Below are 22,019 nucleotides of genomic sequence, written 5' to 3'. Positions count from 1 at the left end.
ATTGGGGAAATTTCGTTTTTGTCTTGGAGGCCAGAACAGGAGGTGATAGAAGTCGTAAGTATGCATATAAATCGAGTCGTCAATGAGCTGGGGGTGTTGTCGTCGATGCCGACAATTTGAATATAATCAGGCGCACTTGTGTGGATTGCGACCCGTGATATTTCCCACGCCTACTGAACGCAATGTCGCGCTGCACACAGCAAGTTGAGTAACGCCGACTGTATGCACGCGTTCCGCCACAACGTCCAGGACGTCTTGTCTGGTGCTAGAGGGGAGTCATGTCGGACGGTATTCAGATAACGATCCCCGGTGCGTATTACGCTCCTGTCTACCACGACGCGAATACTAACCATACGCAGACTTCGACGAAGATGACTACAGCTCGACCCCCATCTTCGGACGCCCGCAAGGCGGCAGCCTCTGGGGAAACTCGAGCTCAGGACAAGACTCGCCTACCATCCTGACCCCGTTGGCACTTCCAGAACGTGCGGAGAAGTCTTACTTCCATGCTCGTGGAGACTCCACTACCTCTGAGGACTCGGTGCATTCTGTGCAGTACAGCGGTCGGAAAGTCAAGTCGCCATTCGCGCATTCCGCACAGGCATCCTTCACTACCAACAATACCAGCGGTGGTGGATCCTCATTTGCGAAGAAGACCTCCTTTGCCTCGCTCCGGAATGCGTTCAGCAAGAAGTCCACCGACCCCGTTCCTCCCGTGCCTGTGCTGGATCACCAGGCTTATCCCGTTCTCAAAAACCCCTTCAATCGTTCTACTTCTTCTCTAGGGCATTTGCCGCCAGTACCTCATCGTCATCAGCCATCGCACGCTAGTCCGCCTCAGTTCCGTCCTCCCACACCAGCGTCCACGGAGTCTAGGACTCGCGGTACGTCGTCCAAGGCCCGGGAGCACGCATATGCCCGCTCGCAACATTCGCAAACCGGTTCTATATTCCATTACTCCGATGCCGGAAGCGATTATGGCGGCGGCTTCGCACCTTCTACGCCACCCCCGTTACCTCGCAAACCAAGCGCCTTCGGGGGTATGTCTACGCTCGATGAATCGCACACGATTTTCGACATAGAGGACAAGATCACTATGGACCCGCGAACCCCGTCGGACTACGCTCTGCACGCCATCTTTATTCGGTTCGCCGCATCCGGTGAGCAACACATCGACGAGTTTCTGCGGCAGCCTGTGGTACGTATGCTTACTATATGCGCTGGATTTGGCTCATATGTGCGCAGGATCGTGACGCCATCCTCACCGAGTTCATGGGCCCGGGTGTTGACACCAAGTTGGACGAGCTCTTGACTTCGCTAGGGAAAGTCGCGCAGAAGCACGCGAAACCGGTAGTCGAATCTGTTATGCGTTGGCGTAAGTCACAGAACGACGGGGTAGATGAGAGGCTCGTGCACCACCATCTCTCACTCCCGTCCGGCAGCGCACGAGTCGCGCGGACGCAAGACATTGCGTCGATGCTCGTGGAGCGGAAGTCGCTCGCCTCGATATACATCATGTGTCGTGCACTGCTGGCTGCAACACAGTCCATGGCCAAGGATGCGCTAGGCGAAGCTGTTGGACAAAGCTTGGAGGAACTAACCTTCGAGCAGTTCAAGAGACCCGACGTGAAACTGCTCACTCAGTCTGCCAATCACCGAATAAATGCGGAGCTGTACGCGAGGCTGTTGGGTCAAATTGCCAATGTCCGGTAAGCAATGTCACAGGTTCGCGCGCACGAGTTGTCTGCTCATTCTGGTCCCATTGTCAGCTTTGAGAGCGTGACAGATCGTTTCTTGACCGAGCTTAAACCAGTAGCAGCGGGTCTAGTGCCGAAAGACGCGGACTTCAAGTACGAGAACCTTGTCCAGGGTCTCAAGCATGTGCAGATAAAGGTACGGATCATCTACAGTGGACGAAGCCTATCATTGACTCAATGACTCTTGTGATTAGGTGTGGCCGCCCGAAGCTTTCGAAGAAGGTGCAGACTTCATGGCGTCGTTGTCTAAGTCGTTTGAGAACGCGCACGGCAATCGTCTCAAGACATCCTTCGCGGAGACCCTCGTATATATGTTGCATCCAATTGCGAAGGTCTGCTTTCTGCATTGCTTCGGCACGAATGACGTTGACACGAGGTTGTTCCTATAGACTGCTCAGGCGGAGGTCAATCATCCAGAATGGGCGAAAGCGATTGAAGTCATCTATCCGAGAGCACGGGACATGATGAGCAAGCCCAGATACTGGCACGTCGCGTACCCACTGGCGGTCACTGCGCTGTGCGTTGCTCCACAGGACTTCTTCGCCAAGAACTGGAGTACTTGTTTGGAGGCTGGTCTGGGCAAGCTCAAGGTAAGTCCGCGGCGTTGTCAAGAGGGAATGCGCATTGAATGTCGGTTTCCAGGAAAGGATGTATCGCACACAGGTGCTGAATGCCGTCGTACGTCTCATCTGGACGTACCTCTATCGATGCCATGAGCCGGCTTCCACAACAACCTCGAAGCTGGAAACGATATTAAGGCACTTCTTCCCTGCAAATCGGCTCTCCATCACCCCCCCAGAAGAACACCTGGACCCTTTCGTCTACATGATGCACTTCGTACTTTCCCGACACTTCGAGTTCGGCAGCGAGATGTGCCTCGAGCTACTGCAGGAGCGTAACGTCACAGCACAGGGTGCGAGTCTATCCACCTCATTGGCACCCGAACGGATAGCCATAGCCTCCCGCGCGGTCTTGCTCTCGTTGCACGTTATGGAGAGAGAGGAGCCGACCCCATCTTGGCCGAGCGCTACCGACTTCACGAAGCTGCCGAACCGAGAGGACTACCCGACATCGTCGGAGCCCTTGCCCTCGACGCTGACGTTGAAAGCGGGCTGGTCGGACTTCCTCGACCATTGCAGTCTATGTCTCAAGTTCTTTGCTCTCAGCTGTTTCCAGACTGTAGGGAAGTGGTCTTCCCTCGACGAGCAATGGTCGGCAACGCGCCTCAGCCCGACGTACGAGGATGCTCACAGCTTCACGATCCGGCGACATCCCGAAGGATCTGTCGCGTACCCCAACCAATACGTCCCTCATATCAGCATCCTACAGACGGTGTACCAGTCGTGGCCGCGCTGCCTGCATTCCTCTTTCGCCGTTGAAGATGCGTACGACATGCTTATACGCGGTATCGTCCACGTAGAACCAGCAGTGGGCGAGGCTGCTACGCAGGCCTTGCAACGGTTCATGAATGACCCCGCGCAGGCATCTGCCTTACTATCCCGCTTCTCTGCCTTCCTCTTCGACCCAACACTCATGTGTACCGAGGGATCCGGACTCAAGCTGAACATCGAGAGCTCGCGACTCGTGACGTTGTGGATCACCTTCGTTGATCAGTGGATCTATCGAATCAAACAGACACCCACGGAGGAACTCAGTGACGAGGACGTGGAGGCCATTCTATCTCGTGTGGACGAGATCGAAGCAGGAGCTTTGTTCCTTCTGACACACTGCAAGCGTTCCGTTTACATGAATGGTGTTAGGGCCGTTCGTCTTCTCCATATTCTCCAGGTGCATTTCCAGTCGATGTTGGTCTCGCGTTACGACGGTCGCACGCCAACATCGTTCCATATTCTTACGGCGCTTCACGACGAACTAGGTCCAGCTGCATACCTAGACGCATACGAGGACATGATGGACACCACCGAGACCACACGTTTGGAGCAATTGAAGAAGGCGCCCCACGGGGAAATCGCGTTGCGACTGGCCGAGAGCGATATGGAGCAGGACCGGAAGATTTGGATACATGTATTCCCAGCGTTGCTCAGACCTTGCATGGAGGGCATGCCTCACGCCCTCGTCACATTCCGGGAACAGATCGTTGCTGCGGCGAGCCGGTATCATCAATCTATCGTGCAGCTGGCGGGAGTGCAGAATAAGACGCCATTGAATCTGCCACCGAGGTCTGCGTCCAGCGGAGACAAGGACACAGCCAAGATACTCAACGACTACGGACGTGTCATTCTGCAGTGGCACGCGTGGATCAAGATACTGTCTGCGACTGCTCAAGTTTCCGATGTCAGGCCGACCGTGAACTATCCGATACGTGATCACTCCCGTGCCAGGTCTGAGGCGAACTACGAACGTGATCAGATGGTGACCACTCGCGACCTCTTCAAATATCTCAGCCAGTTCCTCGATTCTGAACATCCCGCCTTCCGCAACATCGCCGTATCATGCATCAGTTCTTCCCCCGCGCGAGCATATTCGCAACTACTCGAGGATCTGAACATACTCGCTGCCCGTCAGTTCTACGATGAGCGACCAAAGACTACGGCGGCGCCCTCCGGAGGAGCACGCGCACGTCGTCAAGAAGGGTTCCATACAGCTGTGGCAGGCATCTACTACCTGACGGCTCATCTGTTGCAGGAGCAACGGTCGTCTGGCAAGCAAACCGTCCTTGCGCATGTGCTCAAGTACATCCGGAATATGCAGACATTCCTAGCGGCCCCAGAACATCGCGATGTCTTCTCTCTCCAAAGGTTGCGACGTTACTTCTGTGGCACGGTCGAACGATTGTTCGACGGACTCGCCACGCTCAATGATTCAGATCGTTTCATCCCGGCCCATATGCATCTGTCTCTGTACAGACTATGCGAAGAATGGTGTCAGCTGGGGAAGCAGTCGGAGACTGTTACAAGACGGATTGTGCTCATGCAGACCGCTGCCGCGAAGTTCCACATGGATCCTACAGACCAAGCAGAGAGCATCCGAAGCTTCCAGTTGGAAACGCGAGCCTTGTCCAACGCTGCCGTTGGTGCCATGGCGGCCTTGTGCGTAAGTGATATTTTTCCTTCGACCAACGCCGTCTGCTTACCCCTGCCCCAGCACAAAGCCTTCTATCCTCCTGACCATACGTCTATGTCCCCGATGGATAAGTACGTGTCGGATGATGACTTGAAACCTCTGCATCCATCTGCAACCCTCGATCGCCTGACCGCGATTCTAGCTTCCTTCCATGAGCCTAATCAGGAGGCTGGCAAGTGAGTACTTCGCTTGATGTTCCTTTCATCCCTGACTGTTGCTTGCAATAGGAAAGCGCTTCGGTCGCTCTTGGTTCATGCGCCTCCCGACAAACGCTTAATGGACGAGGTGCTCGTGAGAGCCTTCGTGACGACCCGACAATTGGGGACCAGTAACGAGCGCTTCTTTGCCGTCGTGGCGGACGTCATCAGCGATCCTGCGGTCGTTCATGGGTTCAGCTTCAGCCAAGCTGTCTGTCTCGGCCTATCCAACTTGTGCCACCCGCTCTTGGAGATCCGCCGACGTGCATTCGCAATACTTGAAGGGATTCACCAGCAGTACTCCGGCCTTATCCCTCTGATGCAGTTTGAAGCGGCCATATGTAGTGCATCACCTAGCGCCTACCTCCAAGCTCATCGCTCCTGTTCCGACACTCTTGCTGGAGAGCATCCCGAACAGGCACCCTTCGTGCTTGCGCAGTTCTCCGAGTGGATACCCCGCGTATTGGATGCCAACGCTCAAGGCAGCCCCCTTATTCTCTTGCAAACTCTGGAGCACTGGCTTTCCGACATCGAACTCGTCGATGACACCGAGGAGTCTGGGTTATCGCGAACTGGCCGTTCCGTGGTCTTCCACATGATGAAGCTGACCTCCCAATATGTCGAGCACTATGCCGAACAGATCCTCGTCATGTGGTCACGACTGGTCGACGAGCCCCATCAGTACAACGGCCTAGCCGTCGTCAAGTACTTGTTGGAGCTGTCGCCCAAAGTCGGGAACGCACCGTTCATCAGCTGTTCTGCCAAGGTTATCGCATGTCTCGTCCAGAGTGTCATCGGCAGGGATATCTTCGTCAACATCGCTGGATGCATACACCCGACACGAATGATACCCGTCTATGATCACAAGGTCAAGCAGCTCGACGCCGAAGAGATCGAAGAGTGGTCCGACTTCGACATTCTATTCTCTGGCCAGCCAAGGCTCAATCTCACTCAATCTCAATTCGCCCTCCTGTTCCTCTCGGACGCAACACTCGATCGTCATTGGGATCTGGACCAGCATATCTGCCCTTTGCTTCATGCACTGTTCGTCCACATCGACGACACGCAGCCCTTGTTGCAGCGACGATGTCGCCACATGCTCGTCCAACTCCTCCGTTGTTGCATTTCGGGCTTCGACGAAGTGGCGGATCGTTCGCTATTCCGGACACACTCGGATCTCAAGGCCGCTTTGCATCGTATCGAAGAGGAAGTCGAGGCAGAGCGACGAACGGATCGACAGATCTCGACGGACGCTGATGCTAGATTGGAGCGGTTGTCAGGCGCAGTCCTAGATCTCATCGAACCGCTGCATCCCGAAGTGCGCATCGACTGGGGGGCATGGGCAGTGACATGGGGCACGGCCTCTGTGAAGCGCGAGATAGCCCATCGTTCCCTACAGCTGTATCGTGCGCTCTCGCCGCCCGTCAGCCCGGCGAACGTCGCGGCTTTCTTGGGACGCCTCTGTAGTTCTATCGCCGACTCAGAACCTGGGATCAGCAAATTCAACGTGGAGATGATCGACACCTTGAAGGCTATGGTGTCCTGGGTCAGTCTTGACTCAACACTAATCCCTGTGTTGTTCTGGTGCGCCCTGGCTTGCCTGTCGACCACAGTGGAGGATGAGTTCCTTCATACGCTCGAGCTGTTGGACGCGTTGTTGGGCAGACTGGACTTGGACGACCCGGAGACCATGCAGGCTCTCCTCGACCACAAACCGGAGAATTGGCAAGGCCCCTCAGCCCTGCAGCCATGCCTGCTTACCGGGCTACGTGCTTCCAGCACAGCAGCTTTGACATTTAAGTTGCTGGAGCGCCTCTCGAAGGTCAACAATGGCAGGCTCATAGATCCGTCCGAGGGCCGCGTCCGCGATCTCTATGTCGTCGCACTGCCTTGCTGTCTGCAAGCCATGATCGATGGCAAACAGGACGTAGATCTCCAGGAGTTTGCGCTGAGCATCTGCCGGCTGGCGGAAGAAGAGGCCCGCCCGAGCATTGTCCGAATCATGACTTCTTTCGCCAAGAGTCGGTTCCGTACCAAGGAAGACTTCTTGCGGGAGTCGGTTGCCAGCCTCCGCGAGCATTATGGATCGGAGCACTGGACAAACGTGATCACACTCCTGATGGGTCTTGTCCTCAACAAGGAGCAGTGGCTGCGAATCAGCACGATGCAGATCCTGAAGGTCTTGTTTCAACAACGAGAGACGCGGCGACCTGTCGACCTCCTCGGCTCAGAGCTCCTGATGCCTTTGCTGCGCTTGCTCGAGACCGACCTCGCATCGCAAGCGTTGGATGTCCTCGATGAGCCCATGCAGATATCTGGCGGACCTGCGGCCAAGCACGTCCTGCGCATGAGCCTGTACACGCATCTGCGTGCTGACGCCAAGGAGGTCGAGTCGGTTGCAGAGATCTTCGGCATTCCACAAGAGTCGGGCTGGTGCGTCCCGCGCTCCGATGCTCTCCGCAAGACGTGCAAGCAGAACCTATACGCGCTACGGCTCGTCGTGCATCCGCATGATCCGGACCAACCCCTGTCGCAGACCGAGTATCCCCAGATGACTCCGCCTTACGACGAGCAACTGCATCAAGAAGACGACCTCGGAGAGATGGTGCAGAATCTCCACGAGCTCAGCGCGTTCTTCAAGGAGGAACGTTCCGCCGCCCCAGATGCTAACAGGCAGTTGGAAGCGCGTGTCGCTGCTATCCTAGCGAAGTCCACAGATGCTACTGGCGACATCCCGCAGACACCCTTTGCTGACGTCTTCGACGTCGATGCTGTCGAGCCAGCCTCGCCATACGAAGATTCAGATGACTCCGATTACGATACTAGTTCTGACCTGTTTGAGTTTGACTCTCCTTCCATCTCTCGCTTCACACTGAACACCTCACATCACTATTGACCAGAAGTTTCCCGTTCGTTTGCGCTTGCTTTGTCGCTGCTCGTTCAATAGATTGTCGTGCACTGTACTCTACCGCACTCGTATGTATTCTTATGTATATATGCCGCATTGGGACTTTGGGGACTACATATGATCGCACAAGCACGACTTTGCGTCTTTAGCTCTGACGTTGTGATCATTCTCGCCAGTTGGGTAACTGTTGTTGTTTCCCTTGACTACTTAGTCCATTCGATGATATATAGGTTTTGTGTGTGCATAAAAATGGCGAGAACATGACGTGGAAGACAAACGTGCATATGCGCATACAAGAACTTGGCACATGCGCGGAGACACATTGCCAAGATGTACATAATGCGAAGCACAAATCAAGGGTACCAGTCAAGTACCAGTTCACATCAGTCAATGCAGCCGGTCTCATTGGTCCTTTGCAGCTCGTGCTTATATTGGTCTGGCAGTCAAACGACTCAGACTCTCGTTGTAACCATGAATCCTCACTACAGTGGCATTGAACTTGAGGCCGGCTGAGGCGTTCATGGACTCAAGGATTAAGGCAACCACAACTTACTACTTCGCTATGTCACATCCGTTGATATTCCGCTCGATGCTACGCGGTATCCTTTCTTTTGTCTACAGCATTATAGGAATATATGATGGGGGAGAGATCGTGCATGCTGTACGTGTACGGGAATGTACGTCCTGGATGGTAAGGCGGAAGGGACCAAGATGAATTAAGTATACCATTATAAGTCATTGCGAGGGATGATGGTACGAAACCTGTGCCGGTGAATAATGAACATGAGCAATGGAGGTGGTGTTGGTGATACAATACTAGAGTGAGACGGCTCCTTCGCCCCACGGATGCTATGAGCGATTCGTGAAGCCCGCCCAACCGCCAGGGATGCCGCTGCGTCTCTTCACAGTGCCGTTCTTGAATCCGGGCATGCCGAGCGCCTGCCAGCCATAGCCCTCGCCGTCCTCATCGTCCGTAGGGCTTCGCATCGCGCGCCCGACCGCGGCAAGCGTCTCCCCGTCCTCATCCCAGGGGTTCTCGGGCTCGTGCAGGTTGCTCCGGCTTTGGCTCTGGTGGAGGTGTCTCCGCAGGCTCTGAATGGAATACTGCCGCTTCGGAGGCACGAGCAGCCGGGCGAAGGTGAGCTCTCCGTCGTCGTCGTCATCGTCATCGTCTTCGCCGTCCGAGTACATATCATCATCGCCGGCGTCGCCGGGGCGAACCACGGTCATCGGCACGCGTTCCCCGTGCACCCATTGAGTGCTCCACGCGTCGTTCTCGACGGAGGTAGTCGCGAGCAGCGGCACGCCGTCACTTCTGCTCTGCCGCCTCGACGAGAAGCTGAAAGCCTCGCTCCGCGCGCTGGGCTGTGGGTTCCGTGTGCGAGACGCACCACTCCGTGCGCTGGTCGGCGCGTCCCTGTCGCCAACGCGCGAGGATGAACGGGAGGCGGGCGCAGACCTACACATCACGCGCGCGGTGCTGACCGTGCTCGGGGCCGCTTCCGCGCGCGCGAGGTACGACGTGAGACCGGGCGGCACCCCCGACGCGCTCCGGGCCTGGCGGTTCGTCTGGTCCGCCAGCATAAACTTACCTGCCCTTTCTCTCGCACGCGGGGCGCGCGAGGACGGGCGGCTGAGTCTACGGGCGGTCTGCGGGCCCCCGACGTGCGCGTGGGGATTGCTTGCTCCTGCGACTGCCCTCGTGACGGACTCGAGCCAGCGGGGTGGGAGTGCGGGCTGCCCGCGGTCCATGGCATATACGGAATGGCGGTCGACGGACGTCTCGCGCGTTGAGGGACGGCGCTTGGGCATGTTGGGCGCGGAGGCCATATGCCGGAGGTAGCCCTGCGCAGCTGAGACCTGGGCATATGTACGCAGGTTACTGGAGGCGGAGGTCTTGGGCCGGAGCAGTTGAGGCTGTGCGTTGTGTGCATGCTTGGCGTAATGTCTGTAGTTGACGGTGCGCCCATCGGAGCTGTCGACAGAAGACGCGATTGTGGTGCTCGAGGCTGTTGGGGACGCGGAGAGTGGGCTTCGCGGTCGTCCGTTCTCATCAGGGAGCTTGTGCTTATGCGCAAGCGGTGAGGGTGGGAGAGACCAATGGAGCCGGGGTTCGTGCGGAGGCGTTGTGCTCAGGACGTGGGAGGTGGTCTCCGTCCTGCCCGACCCCGGCACCCAGCTCGCGAGGTAGCCCACCACCGAGTCGACGCCCCCGCGCAGACTGCCTTTCCTGCTCTCAGCATCTCGGGCCTCCTTTCTTTCCGACTCTGGCGTGAATACGCGCGTCTCTTTGTAGCCCGCTTCGCGCAGTAAGTCCTCCAGCCGCTCGTACGTCTTGGACGTTCCCCGCCTGTGTAATGGAACGCGTCCGGGATCGCCGAGGGCAAGCGACGCGGGGTAACGTGACGATTGTCGGCCGCGCGGTGGCGTCGACGGTGGCATGTTGGTTAACGTCGGAGGCATCTCGCAGGTTTGAGTGCTCTGCAAGGGCGAGGCTTGTGAATTTACGGGATCGGCCTCGGCCACCGGAGGTGGACGCACCTTCGTTGCCTGAGCTTGCTGCCACACCGCACAAACAAATCTCTCTGTCCCTCTGGCTTGGGCAGCCGGTTAGTCAATCTGGCGTTGTCCGTGTGTTTGACCAGGGCGATACCGAAGGGTCGTAGGTCGTTTGGAGCGCTAGAGGAGCCCCACAAGACCGTTGATTCTATTCTGTCATGCGTCGTCGTGAGCAGTCTGTGGCGAGGGTCGTCGGCCGCGGAGCGGGCAAGGCCGTCGTCGGCGTCGACAGCGAGGGGGGCGGTGCAGGCGGGGATGGCGGCTGTGAGCAAGTTGGGAGAGTGAAAGATGCAGATGCCGACGTCCTGCGCCGGGTGGTCGGGTGTCCACATATGGCAGTTGTTCAAATGCTACAGCATCATGTGATTCGTCATAACGCGCTTGTGGCGCTCAGGAGCTTTCAGCCACACCCGTCACCACTCATTTACCTCCAACCAGCTTTTCTCTGACATACACTTAGAAATATAACATGAACACTGTCTGATTGTGCTATATCTAATGACTACGCAAGACCGCTCGCCATCTCCTGCACCAGGCCCCCAACCAATCCGTCGACTGGAACAATCGGTCATCAACCGCATTGCTGCTGGAGAAGTGCGTGTGGGTATCACAAGTCACTGTATGCCGCTGATTTTTGTGTAGATAATCCATAGACCTGCATCTGCATTGAAAGAGCTCATTGAGAATAGCTTAGATGCAGGCTCTACTTCCATACGTGTCACAATCAAGGATGGAGGCATGAAACTACTGCAAATCCAGGACAACGGGTCTGGTATCCGTGTATGTATCTTACACAAATGACATCTTGCTGCTGCTCAGACAATTGAGAAAGTAGCATGACGATCTACCCATTCTCGCAGAACGTTTCACAACATCTAAGCTGGCCACATTCTCCGACCTGTCGCGTCTGACGACGTACGGCTTTCGCGGGGAAGCGCTCGCGTCCATTTCTTATGTCGCACATTTGAGCGTCGTAACTAAGACGAAAGCAGATTCTTGCGCATGGAAGTGAGCCGCATATATGCAGATCTTATTACATGATAGTAACACCTTGACACTGGCAGAGCATGCTATGCAGATGGTGCATTGACGCCGATGAAGGCAGGTACCTCTGCTGATCCCAAGCCCTGCGCTGGAAATGATGGCACCACTATTACTGTGCGTGTCAGGATACCCCACACATTCGCACGTTGTAACATCATGACCATAGGTTGAGAATCTGTTCTATAATACACCCACACGACTCTCTGCACTACGGAGCTCCTCGGAAGAGTATGCACGTATCCTTGACGTCGTGACCAAGTACGCTATTCACAACCCGCATGTATCCTTCACGTGCCGGAAGGTGACTCGCTTTCCTTATTCACTCCCTTAAATACTTACAGAGCGTCATCTTGAAAGGCGGGTTCACCAATTCCAGACGTAACCACACCGTCAGCCTCGACAACACAGCAAGCGATCCGCTTGCTGTATGGCCAGTCGATAGCTAAGGAAATCTTGCACATGACAGTGTCTTCCCGTACCCCAGCCGAAGAGGACGACGACGAGGAAGTACCGGATAAGGGCTCCTGGGACGCAGATGCGTACTTCACCAACGCCAACTATCAGGCGAAGAAACTGGTATTCTTGCTCTTCATTAATCGTGAGTGTCATCGACACTCGTTGAGTTCTCACCGCTCATTCAGTGACAGATCGTTTGGTAGAGTCAACCAAGATACGAAAGGCAGTAGAGGCGATCTACACTGGGGTCCTGCCAAAAGGCGCTTCACCCTACGTCTATCTCAGGTCTACCCAAGTGTTCTTCTCCCGCTTAACTCACTGTTGAACAAGGCGTTGCAGCTTGAACATCGAACCCCGTTCCGTGGACGTCAACGTCCACCCGACAAAGCGCGAAGTCCACTTCCTCAATGACGACGAGATCATCGAACGTATCTGCGATGCGGTGCAGGAGAAGCTCGTTGGGCAGAGCCAGAGCCGTGTCTTCGAGTATCAGGTCAGTTCTATCTTCCACGACTAGACTAGTAGCTAAACGTGGCCTGCGCCTCCGTCAGACCCTGCTCACGGGCGGCATAGCCGAGACACCTTCACAAGACAAAGGGAAGGGCAAGAAACGCGCTCGAGAGGAGGACGAGATGGACGTCGACGAGCCCGAACCCCCACGTACGCCGTCAATATCTCCGTGTCGCTATCATAGACACTGACTAGTTCTGCTAACAGCATCACAAGCAGCGAAGCCCAAAAAGACGCTCTCCCAGCACAAAGTCCGCACATCCTTGCAAGACCGTACGCTCGACTCGATGTTCCCGGTCTTCAGCCCCTCGCAGCAGCGTCCCGGGGATGGCACGCAGTCTGGGAGCGGCTCACCGAACGCGGGTTCGGGTACGCCCCCGGGTACGCAGAGCGGGTCGAGGGTGAGGGAGATCAAGGAGTCGCAGTGCTACTTGACGTCGGTGAGACAGTTGAGGGCCGCAGTAGTGAAGGGGAGGCATAACCGTGCGTCTGCATATGCTTGAGAATCGCGTCTTGTTGCTGAAACGTTTTATTGAAGACCTCACGGAGATCCTGCAGAAACATACGTTTGTGGGGATCGTGGACGTGAACAAGTGTCTGTCACTCATCCAGCATTCGACGAAACTGTATCTTGTCAATCACGGAGCCCTTGCGTAAGTCTGCTGCATAGTCCTGCTCACCAGCTCGTGCGACCGCTGACCATGGACAGTGAAGAACTGTTCTATCAGATCGGTCTCAGGCAGTTCGGTGACCTGGGGAGACTACGTCTGGACCCTGCGCCTTCACTTCGCAAACTAGTGACCCTCGCAGTAGATGCCGAGGAGGGCGTCGAGCGGAGTAAGATGACAAGGCCGCAGATCGTCGACGTACGTAGAGATACGGGCGATTCGTGATGCGACTCTGATTCAAATCGTCGACAGTGCATTGTGGATACATTGCTATCGCGGAGGGAGATGCTGGAGGAGTACTTCTCGTTCGGCATCAGCGCAGATGGGAAAGTCGAGACACTCCCGATGCTGCTGAGGGACTATACACCAAACCTCGACAAGCTTCCGCTGTTCCTCATGCGTCTAGGGCCCCAGGTATGCTTCCCCTGCACCATGTACCTCCCCACTGCGAGACAACTACTGACGCCAATCCGCCCTGGCAGGTTGACTGGACGGCTGAGCAAGAGTGTTTCGAGAGCTTCCTCCGGGAGCTGGCGTTCTTTTACGTTCCAGAGCCAGTCATCCCGGTTTCTCCGGATGAATTGACGGAGCAAGAGAAGGTTGAGGATAAGGCGGTTCAGTGGCAGATCCAACACGTCCTGTTCCCGACGGCGGCACGTTACCTCGCTGCACCGAAGTCGTTGCTGGACCGAGATGTGGTGCAGGTGGCAAACCTGCCGGATTTGTATCGTGTCTTCGAGAGGTGTTGATAGTACGCCGTACAGTATTGCTGGGACGACCACTGTCCACGACGAGGAGTAAGATTGTTGGGTTGACAGCTAAGATGTACTGGCCTGCCTTCCGGTGGATGATTGAATTTGACTTCGAAATTGACGGGCCACTTGGAATATCCATATTCTCGTTTTGGCAGGTGATCACAAATCCTGACGAAACTGGACGCGACGCGTACGCGTTCAGCCACCCAAGCCTCGAGCCTTACCTCACTCCTCTCACTTAACCACCCACCACCCGCTTGACGATGCCTGAGCCAACTATTGCTATTCCGGTGACTTCTGAGGACCCGAAGAAGAAGAAAGAGGAGGAGGAAGCGGAAAAGGCCGATGGTAAGCTGAAGGAGGACGAGAAGGCGGGAGAGGACCTGGTGCGTACCATGGGAAGTGCATGCCTGTCGCGAATACCGGCTCACTGCGAATGCTATGCAGTCAGAGGAGGACCTCCAGCTTAAGAATGAGCTAGAAATGTTGGTAGAGCGGCTCAAGGTGTGTAGTACTGAACGACCGGTGCGCGTACCGCGTTTGCGTTACTAACGAGTCTGTATGTGTAGGAATCTAACACGGACTTGTACCGACCTGCCCTTGAGACGCTTCGGACACTTATTCGAACCTCTACGTCCTCCATGACATCCGTTCCGAAACCTCTGAAGTTCCTGCATCCACACTACCCCGAATTGCAATCATTGTACGAGACATGGCCACCCTCGGAGAACAAGGTAAGCCAGGCCCATCTGTTGACGTATGTTTATCGTACTGAACTATTGCAGAGCCTCTTCGCAGACATCCTGTCTGTTCTCGCTATGACGTACTCGGATACCGAGCCTAGAGGCACCCTCCGCTACCGCCTGCTCTCCGCGTCCCTCGCGCCCGCAGGGTCCCAAATATCAGAGCCGGGCTCATGGGGCCACGAATACGTCCGCCACCTGGCTGCAGAGCTAGGAGAGGAGTACAGCGCACGCGTGCTCGGTGAATCGGACACCACTGCTGCTCTAGAGAAGGACACGGAGGCGGCACAGGAAGCCATGAAGCCCCCACAGGTCATCGGAACCATTGACGACCTCCAGGATTTGGCGATGGTGTGCGCGACGTTCCTGCTGCGCCACAACGCAGAACCAGACGCTGTCGACCTGCTGGAGGAGCTGGAGATTGTTGACCGGATATCAGAGCTTGTGGATGAGAATACCTATGAGCGAGTGTGCCAGTACATGATTCGGTGCGTTTTACTCCTTACCCTTGGTATGGGTCTCAACTCATAGTATGCAGTTGTGTCAATCTACTCCCCACGCCAGACGACCGAGCCTTCCTCCGGACAGCACACATGATATTCGGCCAGCAACACAAGTTCCCACAAGCACTCGCTCTCTCAATACGTCTCGGCAACCCTGAGCTGATTCGCAAGGACTTCAACGCTCCGGCGAATCCGCTCATGAAGCGCCAACTCGCATTCATGCTTGCGCGCGCGCAGATCCCGCGAGAATGGATCGACCCGCAAATGTCGGAGGACGGTGCCGACGAGGGCGAGTCAGAATTACCGGAGGATATTGTAGAGTGCCTGAGCAACACGCACCTGAGCGAGCACCTCCGGGACTTCGGCAAAGAGCTAGGCGTTTCAGAGCCGAAGAGTTTGGAGGACGTGTACAAGTCGCATCTTGAGAACACAAGTGCGTTTTTACTTCTTTGTTCTAATCCACTCCTGCTAATGCTCTCTGCAGGAACGTCTGCGGCCGCGAACGTCGATTCGGCACGGGGCAATTTGGCGGGCACCTTCGTGAACGCCTTCGTGAACGCAGGCTTCGGCAACGATAAGCTCATGGTGGAGGCTGAGGAGGGTAACAGTTGGATCTACAAGAACAAGGAGCACGGCATGATGAGTGCCGCGGCGAGTCTTGGTCTGAGTCTGCTGTGGGACACGGATGTCGGTCTCAGCCATGTCGATAAGTATACCTACGTCCCGGAGGAGTACATCAAGGTCATTCCCATATCTTCTGGCGTATACTGCATGCATGTCTGACCTGTTCTAGGCCGGTGCGCTCCTCGCGACAGGTATCCTGAACTGCGGTGTACGGACAGAAGCCGATGCGGCCCTTGCACTGCTTGGCGACTATGTCGAGAACAAGGCGGCTTCGCTGAAGACCAGCGCCATCGTTGGCCTCGGCCTTGCCTACGTCGGCTCACACCGGGAAGACTTGCTGCAGATGCTCGTCCCGACCGTCAGCGACGACGGCGTGTCGATGGAGATCGCGTCCTTGACGGCTTTGTCGCTCGGGTTCATTTTCGTGGGCAGCGGAAATGGCGAGATCGCGAGTACGATCTTGCAGACGTTGATGGAGCGCGATGACAAGCAGCTCGAGGAGAAGTGGACGAGATTCATGTTGCTCGGTCTCGCGCTGCTCTACCTAGGTATGCAGTCATTGAGTGTTTAGGATTGGCTGGCTCACAGCCCGTAGGCTTGCAGGACGGATCAGATGCGACCATCGAGACGCTCAAAGCGATTGAGCACCCCATCTCGAAGCAGGCTGTGGTCCTCGTGCAGACGTGCTCGTACGCGGGTACGGGTGACGTTCTTAAGGTCCAGGAGATGCTCCACCACTGCGACGAGCACATTGTGAAGCCGTCAAAGGATGAGAAGAAGGAGGGCGAGAAGAAGGACGAGAAGGACGCCGCACCAGAGGAGCCTCCGAAGGACGACACCTTCCAGTCGTTCGCCGTTCTTGGTATTGCGTTGGTCGCAATGGGCGAGGAGGTCGGTTCGGAGATGGCCATGCGGACACTGAACCACCTAGTGAGTCGCGAAGCCCAAGTGGACTTAAACATCGCTGACTCCCGCCTATTGTAGATGCACTATGGCGAACCCGTCATCCGGAAAACCGTTCCTCTCGCTCTCGGCCTCCTCAGCGCATCAAATCCGCAACTCCCCATCCTCGACACCCTCTCCAAGTACAGCCACGACAACGACCTCGCCGTCGCGCTCAATGCCATCTTCGCGATGGGTTTGGTCGGCGCGGGTACCAACAACGCCCGGCTTGCGCAGATGCTCCGGCAACTGGCGGGCTACTACTACAAGGAGCCGGATTGTTTGTTCATGGTCCGCATCGCGCAGGGTCTTGTGCACATGGGCAAAGGCACGCTCACTATCAACCCGTTCTTCTCGGATCGCAACATCATGAGCAGACCGGCTGTGGCGGGTCTGCTTGCGACGCTGCTCGCGTTCACGGACGCGAAGGGCTGTGAGTAGCATGAGGAGTGTCAGGGGAAGATCACTGACGCATTTGTGTCTCTCAGTCGTGCTCGACAAGTACCATTGGATGCTGTACTTCCTCGTGACCGCGATGTACCCGAGGTTCCTCATCACCCTCAACGAGGAGCTCAAGAGCTTCCCGGTCACTGTCCGTGTCGGTCAGGTATGTAACGACGTGGCTCATGTCTCGACCTCAGCTGACCTCAACATATGCAGGCCGTCGACGTCGTCGGACAAGCCGGCAAGCCAAGAACGATCTCCGGTTTCCAGACACACTCAACACCGGTACGGCTGGGCACGAGCGAGCGCGCGGAGCTCGCGACGGAGGAATTCATCCCCTTCGCGCCCGTACTGGAGGGCTTCGTCATTTTGCAGAAAAACCCCGGGTACGAGAAGGAGGACCAGATGAAGCTGTAGTCGCTATCATTGACAGAATTAGTGTAATTTTGTCGCATGAACCTGAGCTTTCTTTCGCGCTTTCGCATGGGCCCTTGCTTTGAGAACGCCCCTCCTACGCCTGCTGCAACGAAATCTAGGCCCGAGTATGAATTCCTATGCGTGCTAGAACCGCTCGGCCTTTGCCGCGCTGCCAAAGGAGGCCGCTCAAGATCCTCCCGCGGTGAAACTGCCCATTGTACGAGCACAGTATGGTGCCATTCGACCTCGACCTTCGCGCAACGCGTCTTGTCTCTACACTTCCACCTGGATAGCTTGGGCTTATATTTGGTGACTGTCTTCAACGGCCACGATGGCTGCAGCGTCGACAGCGAGCGCGTCTCAAGTCAATGGGTCTGCCTTGCCGAGCCAGGGAGACAAGTACAGGGGAGCGGTGGTGGAGGTATGTCTTTTGGACGCAGCACTGTATGTGGAGGTGGACAAACATACGAACGACAGGACCTACAACTCCCACCAGCATTCGCGCTGCCGTCCGATGAGGCCATCTCACGAGCGATCGAGTCGGCCTACGAGCGCGACTTCTCGTATATCCCGTATGTCCTCTTCGCCATCCAACCATACACAGATTGCCTTGACGATGCTCGGTCAGTGTCCTCGACCGCCACCGCAAGCCCCTCGGATATCTGGACGTCGCTGCGCTGAAAGAGAAGTGGGAGGCTGGGCAGGCTGCTCCGGTATGTCTGCATCTCGTACCGTTCTCCAGGACGTCACCGAATGCGTTGTTGGGCCTGCGCACAGGATGATAGGGTCATCATACATCTGACGAAGTTCAATCGCTCGTCTTCCCATCCGTACACGATCATCACGCCGTCGACGTCGCTACCGGAGTTGGAGGAGTTTCTGCGGCACAACGTCTTTGCTATAGGTATGTCACGCCCTCACAGTCCATGAGATGCCCCTCTAGACGAATGTCCGTCTTGCCAGTAACGGACTATAGCCGGAAGTTCGTGCTTGGAGTCGCTACACAACAGGATCTGGATGTAAGTCGCTGTCTTCTTGCTCGTGTGGTTGAGCTCATTCTTGAGCAACAGAACTTTGTGTCTCGTCGCGGGTGATCGCACTCCCATTCCTGCATCATACCTCTGTTCCCCTAGATTTTGTTTTGTTCGTTTGACTGTATTCACGAGTGCACTCAGCAATCGCAGCAAGTTATGCATAGACATCTCCACTATGCGCAGAGCGGATTCCATCGCAAGTAGAAGTACATTGGAGCGAGGGTATGCATAGGGATTACGCAGCTGGATATAGGCTCTTGCAGAGTCCGCAAAGCAAGCGCGTGTAGAGGCATTATGAAACCTAGGATACGGCCTATCCGAGAGCACGAGGAGGGAATGAACGACTGACTAGGAATACATATGATGCACTGATGCACTGCCGAGTAAAGGAACGATGGTGACGCTTTCGAGACGACCTCAGCGGGAGATCTACGCGGAGAATCAGTGGACGAGCGACATGAGCCGCCGCCAGGGGAGCACGCCGAACGCTATTGTCGGCGCCCACGCAAAGAAGAGGAACGCGACGTGCTGCGAGCCAAAGGGCGTGGGCGCGCCGCGCGCCGAAAAGACGTCCGCGAGCGAGGTAACCGCACCGACGATCTGGGCGACGGACAGGAAGGTCTCGAAGAAGAGCGTCCGCCACACATCCGCATTGCGCCACGCGGGCGTGGACGCCGCCGCGTCGGAAGACGGCGGCCGCTTCGGGTCTGTGCGGCAAGTGCGACGGCGCGGGGGTTCTCGTCAGCGACGCGCGATGCGGGGGAGGAGCGCAAACGGGACCTACAGGTGTACATCATGGCGCCCTCGCCCGGGGCGGGGCTGGCGAACTCGAGCTCGGGCGACTTGGTCGAGTCGGACGCGTCGGACGGGCGGGCCCAGCGCATCGAGCCGCTCGCGGTGTCCGCGTCCGCGTCCTCGCCGTCGTCCTCGCCGTCGTACACGAACGCGCCCGTCGCCTCGTCCCAGAACACGCCGCTCTGCCGCTGCGCGTGCCCGTCCGCGGAGCCGTCGCCGAGGTCCATCAGGAACGTCGAGGACGTCGGCTGGCCGTACATGAGCGTCGGGCACACGTGGAGGCTCTCGGGGCTCGTGCGCGCGCTGCTCGAGGACATGTGCGGCAGGAAGGACATCGGCGAGGGCGAGCGCGGCGAGCGGCTCGGGCGCGCGTCCGCGGACAGCTTCCCCACGGAGAGCGTCGAGCCGGACTTCCAGGAGAACGGCAGGTGGTAGTGGCGGCTGTGGCGCGCGACGACGGGGCTGATGGGCGCGCGCCCGACGCTGTGCCGCGCGTGGTCGGACGGCGTCCGCGACGGGACGATGTAGATCATGGGCTCGCCGGACGGGGTGGCCGACACGCTTCTGGAGGCTTCGCGCACGTCTGCGTCGAAGACGGCCGAAGCGGGTGTTTCTGGCTCGGGCTCGATGGGTGTGTCGGGCTCGAAGGTCCGTGCAGAGAACCGCTTCGTGGAGAAAGAGCGGCGTATCGGGGCTGTTGTGAAGGCATCCGCCGCCCTGGGGGCTTCGCGATCCGCGGGGGGGTTGGCGGATCCTTGTCGACTGGACCACAGCAGGAACATGGAGGCACAAGCGAGCACAAGGGAGGGTATTGCGAATAGAAGGGGTATACCGGCATAACCCAAGAGACGGATCCTGAGAAGAGGAGAGATCGTCAGAGCGGTCCTCTGCGCACCGGCATGTACATACCAGGCAGGACCCGCGACATCGCATTGCAAGCCATCGCTTCCCTCGAGCGCATGCAGCTTGAGCGAGACAACAAGGAAGATCGTGAAGAATACTGCCAGGCTGCCGCACAAGATGGGCATGTATACGGGACGCCACTCTAGGGAACGTTGGCTGCGCGCTCGTGAGCACTGTACGAGGGACGGGGGTAACGATGCGACTCACAATTCCGCCATGGTGACTTTCCCCCGGGCACGCACGATCGTCAATGACGTGGAGACTGACATGATGGCGCACAGGCCAGTCATAGCGAACCATGAGAGGGTAACCAGTGCGGCCTGGACTGTGAAAGGAAGAACAGCGGTCAGCATTGGTGAGAGCATACAGAACACGGCGCTGCGGCTCACGTCTACAGAACCCTGACGGCATTGCGTACGGGTTCATCTTCCAAATCATGCCTGTATGGAGTGAGCTGCTGGTCTGCAGGACGGCGAAGTTGGGACATACCGAGGCAGAACGTAGTCTGCATCGTCGTATTGGCAATGGCGTATGACACGGGTATCCAGTGTCCTCCGAGGGCGACAACGGAGTAACGCAGGGCCACCAAACTACTCAAAAGACCTGGACATCGGACAGAAGCCGGCACCATGAGCCCACGAGTATCGCCGACGGTACACAGACGTATCACGCACCCGATAGAGAAAGAGCGAACCATGCAGCCTTCAGCGCGTACGAGATCATGCCGGTACTTTGTGGATGTGCGCTCACCGGGAGGCACGGCGAGGCATGTCGGTGTCGACGAGGTCGTGGTGCGGAGGAAGGGCACGATAGGGGCGGCTGGAGGCGACCTGGGAAATTGCGAGACACCTGGACCAAGCGGACGATCGCCCATCGGCTGCGTCTCCCGCGCCTTCCCAATCACACCATCACAGCGCGAATCGGGATCTGGCTGCTGCCACCGCGGCGTTCAGTAGACCACAGCCGCCCGCTCCGTAACCAACCCGGGACAACGGCGAAACCTGCCTCTGCGAGAACCAAAACGTGAGTGGTCTAATGAGGTAGTCTACTTGTATTCCTGAAGCTTTACCTCCTTCTCGTGCGAGCCTATCTACAACCACCGACGCGCCGGACTTCTGAACCGGACATCCCGATCAAGTCCGTGCGGCACTGGCTTTGGCGACTGGGCGGACTCTCGCTTCACTGTCGCGCGGAAGTGCCAAGCTTAGCCAAGGAGTAACATACATCGGTACGCAACGAGCGGATGTGTATGGACTTTAGCAGTTGCGTCTTGTTCTCCGGCGTTCGCGCGCACAGGCCCTGCGTTCGCCTTCGGATATGAAGTCGGCAATATCTTCAGCCCCAGGATGCTGCTTCTTACTCACAGACCTTGAACTCTGATGAAGTATATGGAGTCGACCAGGAACCCGCGGCGTCATGAATCCATTTCATTCGGTTGACATGTACACTGGCAGAGTAGGTCAGGTCGATTCAAGCCCTACTTGCTGGTATTCCTCCTCCTTCCAGTTTTCCGCATCTTGGGCTACAAGTACTGTGAAGCAAACCATTGCGCTGGGCCGGAAGACGGTGGTGGTGTCAACGTTCTTACCTACCTGCGAACTTCGAATGAGCTTATATCGCCCGCACAAACCCCGGCCGCGTTCATGAGCGATGTTCGCCAGCCTCTCGGTCACTGT

General features: G+C 56.9%; 6 protein-coding genes across 6 annotated transcripts; 4 read left to right on the top strand and 2 right to left on the bottom strand.

Moving 5' to 3' along the window:
• The first annotated feature begins 217 nt into the window (after positions 1-217).
• On the top strand, positions 218-8,189 carry C8Q71DRAFT_908417 (cell morphogenesis N-terminal-domain-containing protein). Its single transcript, XM_047928996.1, has 9 exons — positions 218-309; positions 360-1,198; positions 1,246-1,709; positions 1,770-1,893; positions 1,952-2,089; positions 2,147-2,347; positions 2,400-4,811; positions 4,863-5,017; positions 5,069-8,189. The coding sequence occupies exons 1-9, from the start codon at positions 279-281 to the stop codon at positions 7,932-7,934; spliced, it is 7,230 nt and encodes a 2,409-aa protein (XP_047777683.1). The 5' UTR covers positions 218-278; the 3' UTR covers positions 7,935-8,189.
• Positions 8,190-8,462: 273 nt separating this feature from the next.
• Positions 8,463-10,810, bottom strand: C8Q71DRAFT_837024 (uncharacterized protein). Its single transcript, XM_047926458.1, has 2 exons — positions 10,488-10,810; positions 8,463-10,427 (listed from the first exon to the last, which is right to left on the bottom strand). Exon 2 carries the CDS (start codon positions 10,407-10,409, stop codon positions 8,796-8,798), a length of 1,614 nt encoding a protein of 537 aa, XP_047777682.1. The 5' UTR covers positions 10,410-10,427; positions 10,488-10,810; the 3' UTR covers positions 8,463-8,795.
• A 98-nt stretch (positions 10,811-10,908) lies between these two features.
• C8Q71DRAFT_109955 (DNA binding protein) lies at positions 10,909-14,072 on the top strand. Its single transcript, XM_047916323.1, has 14 exons — positions 10,909-11,099; positions 11,148-11,285; positions 11,341-11,513; positions 11,570-11,663; positions 11,716-11,850; positions 11,907-12,147; positions 12,197-12,290; positions 12,345-12,498; positions 12,557-12,665; positions 12,723-12,998; positions 13,054-13,168; positions 13,225-13,381; positions 13,436-13,597; positions 13,666-14,072. The coding sequence occupies exons 1-14, from the start codon at positions 11,004-11,006 to the stop codon at positions 13,930-13,932; spliced, it is 2,211 nt and encodes a 736-aa protein (XP_047777681.1). The 5' UTR covers positions 10,909-11,003; the 3' UTR covers positions 13,933-14,072.
• A 73-nt stretch (positions 14,073-14,145) lies between these two features.
• Positions 14,146-17,675, top strand: C8Q71DRAFT_764810 (armadillo-type protein). Its single transcript, XM_047924084.1, has 11 exons — positions 14,146-14,324; positions 14,386-14,442; positions 14,508-14,672; positions 14,724-15,169; positions 15,220-15,617; positions 15,669-15,925; positions 15,978-16,356; positions 16,404-16,738; positions 16,793-17,183; positions 17,239-17,357; positions 17,411-17,675. The coding sequence occupies exons 1-11, from the start codon at positions 14,202-14,204 to the stop codon at positions 17,609-17,611; spliced, it is 2,871 nt and encodes a 956-aa protein (XP_047777680.1). The 5' UTR covers positions 14,146-14,201; the 3' UTR covers positions 17,612-17,675.
• A 267-nt stretch (positions 17,676-17,942) lies between these two features.
• Positions 17,943-18,705, top strand: C8Q71DRAFT_858896 (uncharacterized protein; the record flags this gene model as incomplete). Its single annotated transcript, XM_047927574.1, has 6 exons — positions 17,943-18,032; positions 18,089-18,183; positions 18,240-18,324; positions 18,389-18,515; positions 18,575-18,630; positions 18,682-18,705. 6 exons carry the CDS (start codon positions 17,943-17,945, stop codon positions 18,703-18,705), a joined length of 477 nt encoding a protein of 158 aa, XP_047777679.1.
• Positions 18,706-19,086: 381 nt separating this feature from the next.
• On the bottom strand, positions 19,087-21,066 carry C8Q71DRAFT_858895 (uncharacterized protein; the record flags this gene model as incomplete). Its single annotated transcript, XM_047927573.1, has 7 exons — positions 19,087-19,352; positions 19,430-20,295; positions 20,350-20,499; positions 20,551-20,668; positions 20,733-20,783; positions 20,833-20,946; positions 21,018-21,066. The coding sequence occupies 7 exons, from the start codon at positions 21,064-21,066 to the stop codon at positions 19,087-19,089; spliced, it is 1,614 nt and encodes a 537-aa protein (XP_047777678.1).
• Positions 21,067-22,019: the final 953 nt, after the last annotated feature.

The sequence above is a fragment of the Rhodofomes roseus genome (genome assembly GCF_022264815.1).
Source record: "Rhodofomes roseus strain CIRM-BRFM 1785 chromosome Unknown C8Q71scaffold_13, whole genome shotgun sequence".
NCBI lineage: Eukaryota > Fungi > Basidiomycota > Agaricomycetes > Polyporales > Fomitopsidaceae > Rhodofomes > Rhodofomes roseus.
This window is presented reverse-complemented; position numbering and strand designations above follow the sequence as displayed.

Excerpts from the sequence above, each read along its gene's own strand:
- C8Q71DRAFT_908417 (XM_047928996.1), top strand. The coding sequence starts at position 279 with ATGTCGGACGGTATTCAGATAACGATCCCCG. Across the intron at positions 1,199-1,245 it reads AGTTTCTGCGGCAGCCTGTG|GATCGTGACGCCATCCTCAC; the intron begins GTACGTATGCTT and ends ATATGTGCGCAG. Across the intron at positions 1,710-1,769 it reads GGTCAAATTGCCAATGTCCG|CTTTGAGAGCGTGACAGATC; the intron begins GTAAGCAATGTC and ends TCCCATTGTCAG.
- C8Q71DRAFT_837024 (XM_047926458.1), bottom strand. The coding sequence starts at position 10,409 with ATGCCTCCGACGTTAACCAACATGCCACCGTCGACGCCACCGCGCGGC.
- C8Q71DRAFT_109955 (XM_047916323.1), top strand. The coding sequence starts at position 11,004 with ATGACTACGCAAGACCGCTCGCCATCTCCTGCACCAGGCCCCCAACCA. Across the intron at positions 11,664-11,715 it reads ATGATGGCACCACTATTACT|GTTGAGAATCTGTTCTATAA; the intron begins GTGCGTGTCAGG and ends TCATGACCATAG. Across the intron at positions 11,851-11,906 it reads TATCCTTCACGTGCCGGAAG|GCGGGTTCACCAATTCCAGA; the intron begins GTGACTCGCTTT and ends TCATCTTGAAAG.
- C8Q71DRAFT_764810 (XM_047924084.1), top strand. The coding sequence starts at position 14,202 with ATGCCTGAGCCAACTATTGCTATTCCGGTGACTTCTGAGGACCCGAAG. Across the intron at positions 15,618-15,668 it reads GTCGCATCTTGAGAACACAA|GAACGTCTGCGGCCGCGAAC; the intron begins GTGCGTTTTTAC and ends TGCTCTCTGCAG. Across the intron at positions 16,357-16,403 it reads TCTCGCGCTGCTCTACCTAG|GCTTGCAGGACGGATCAGAT; the intron begins GTATGCAGTCAT and ends CACAGCCCGTAG.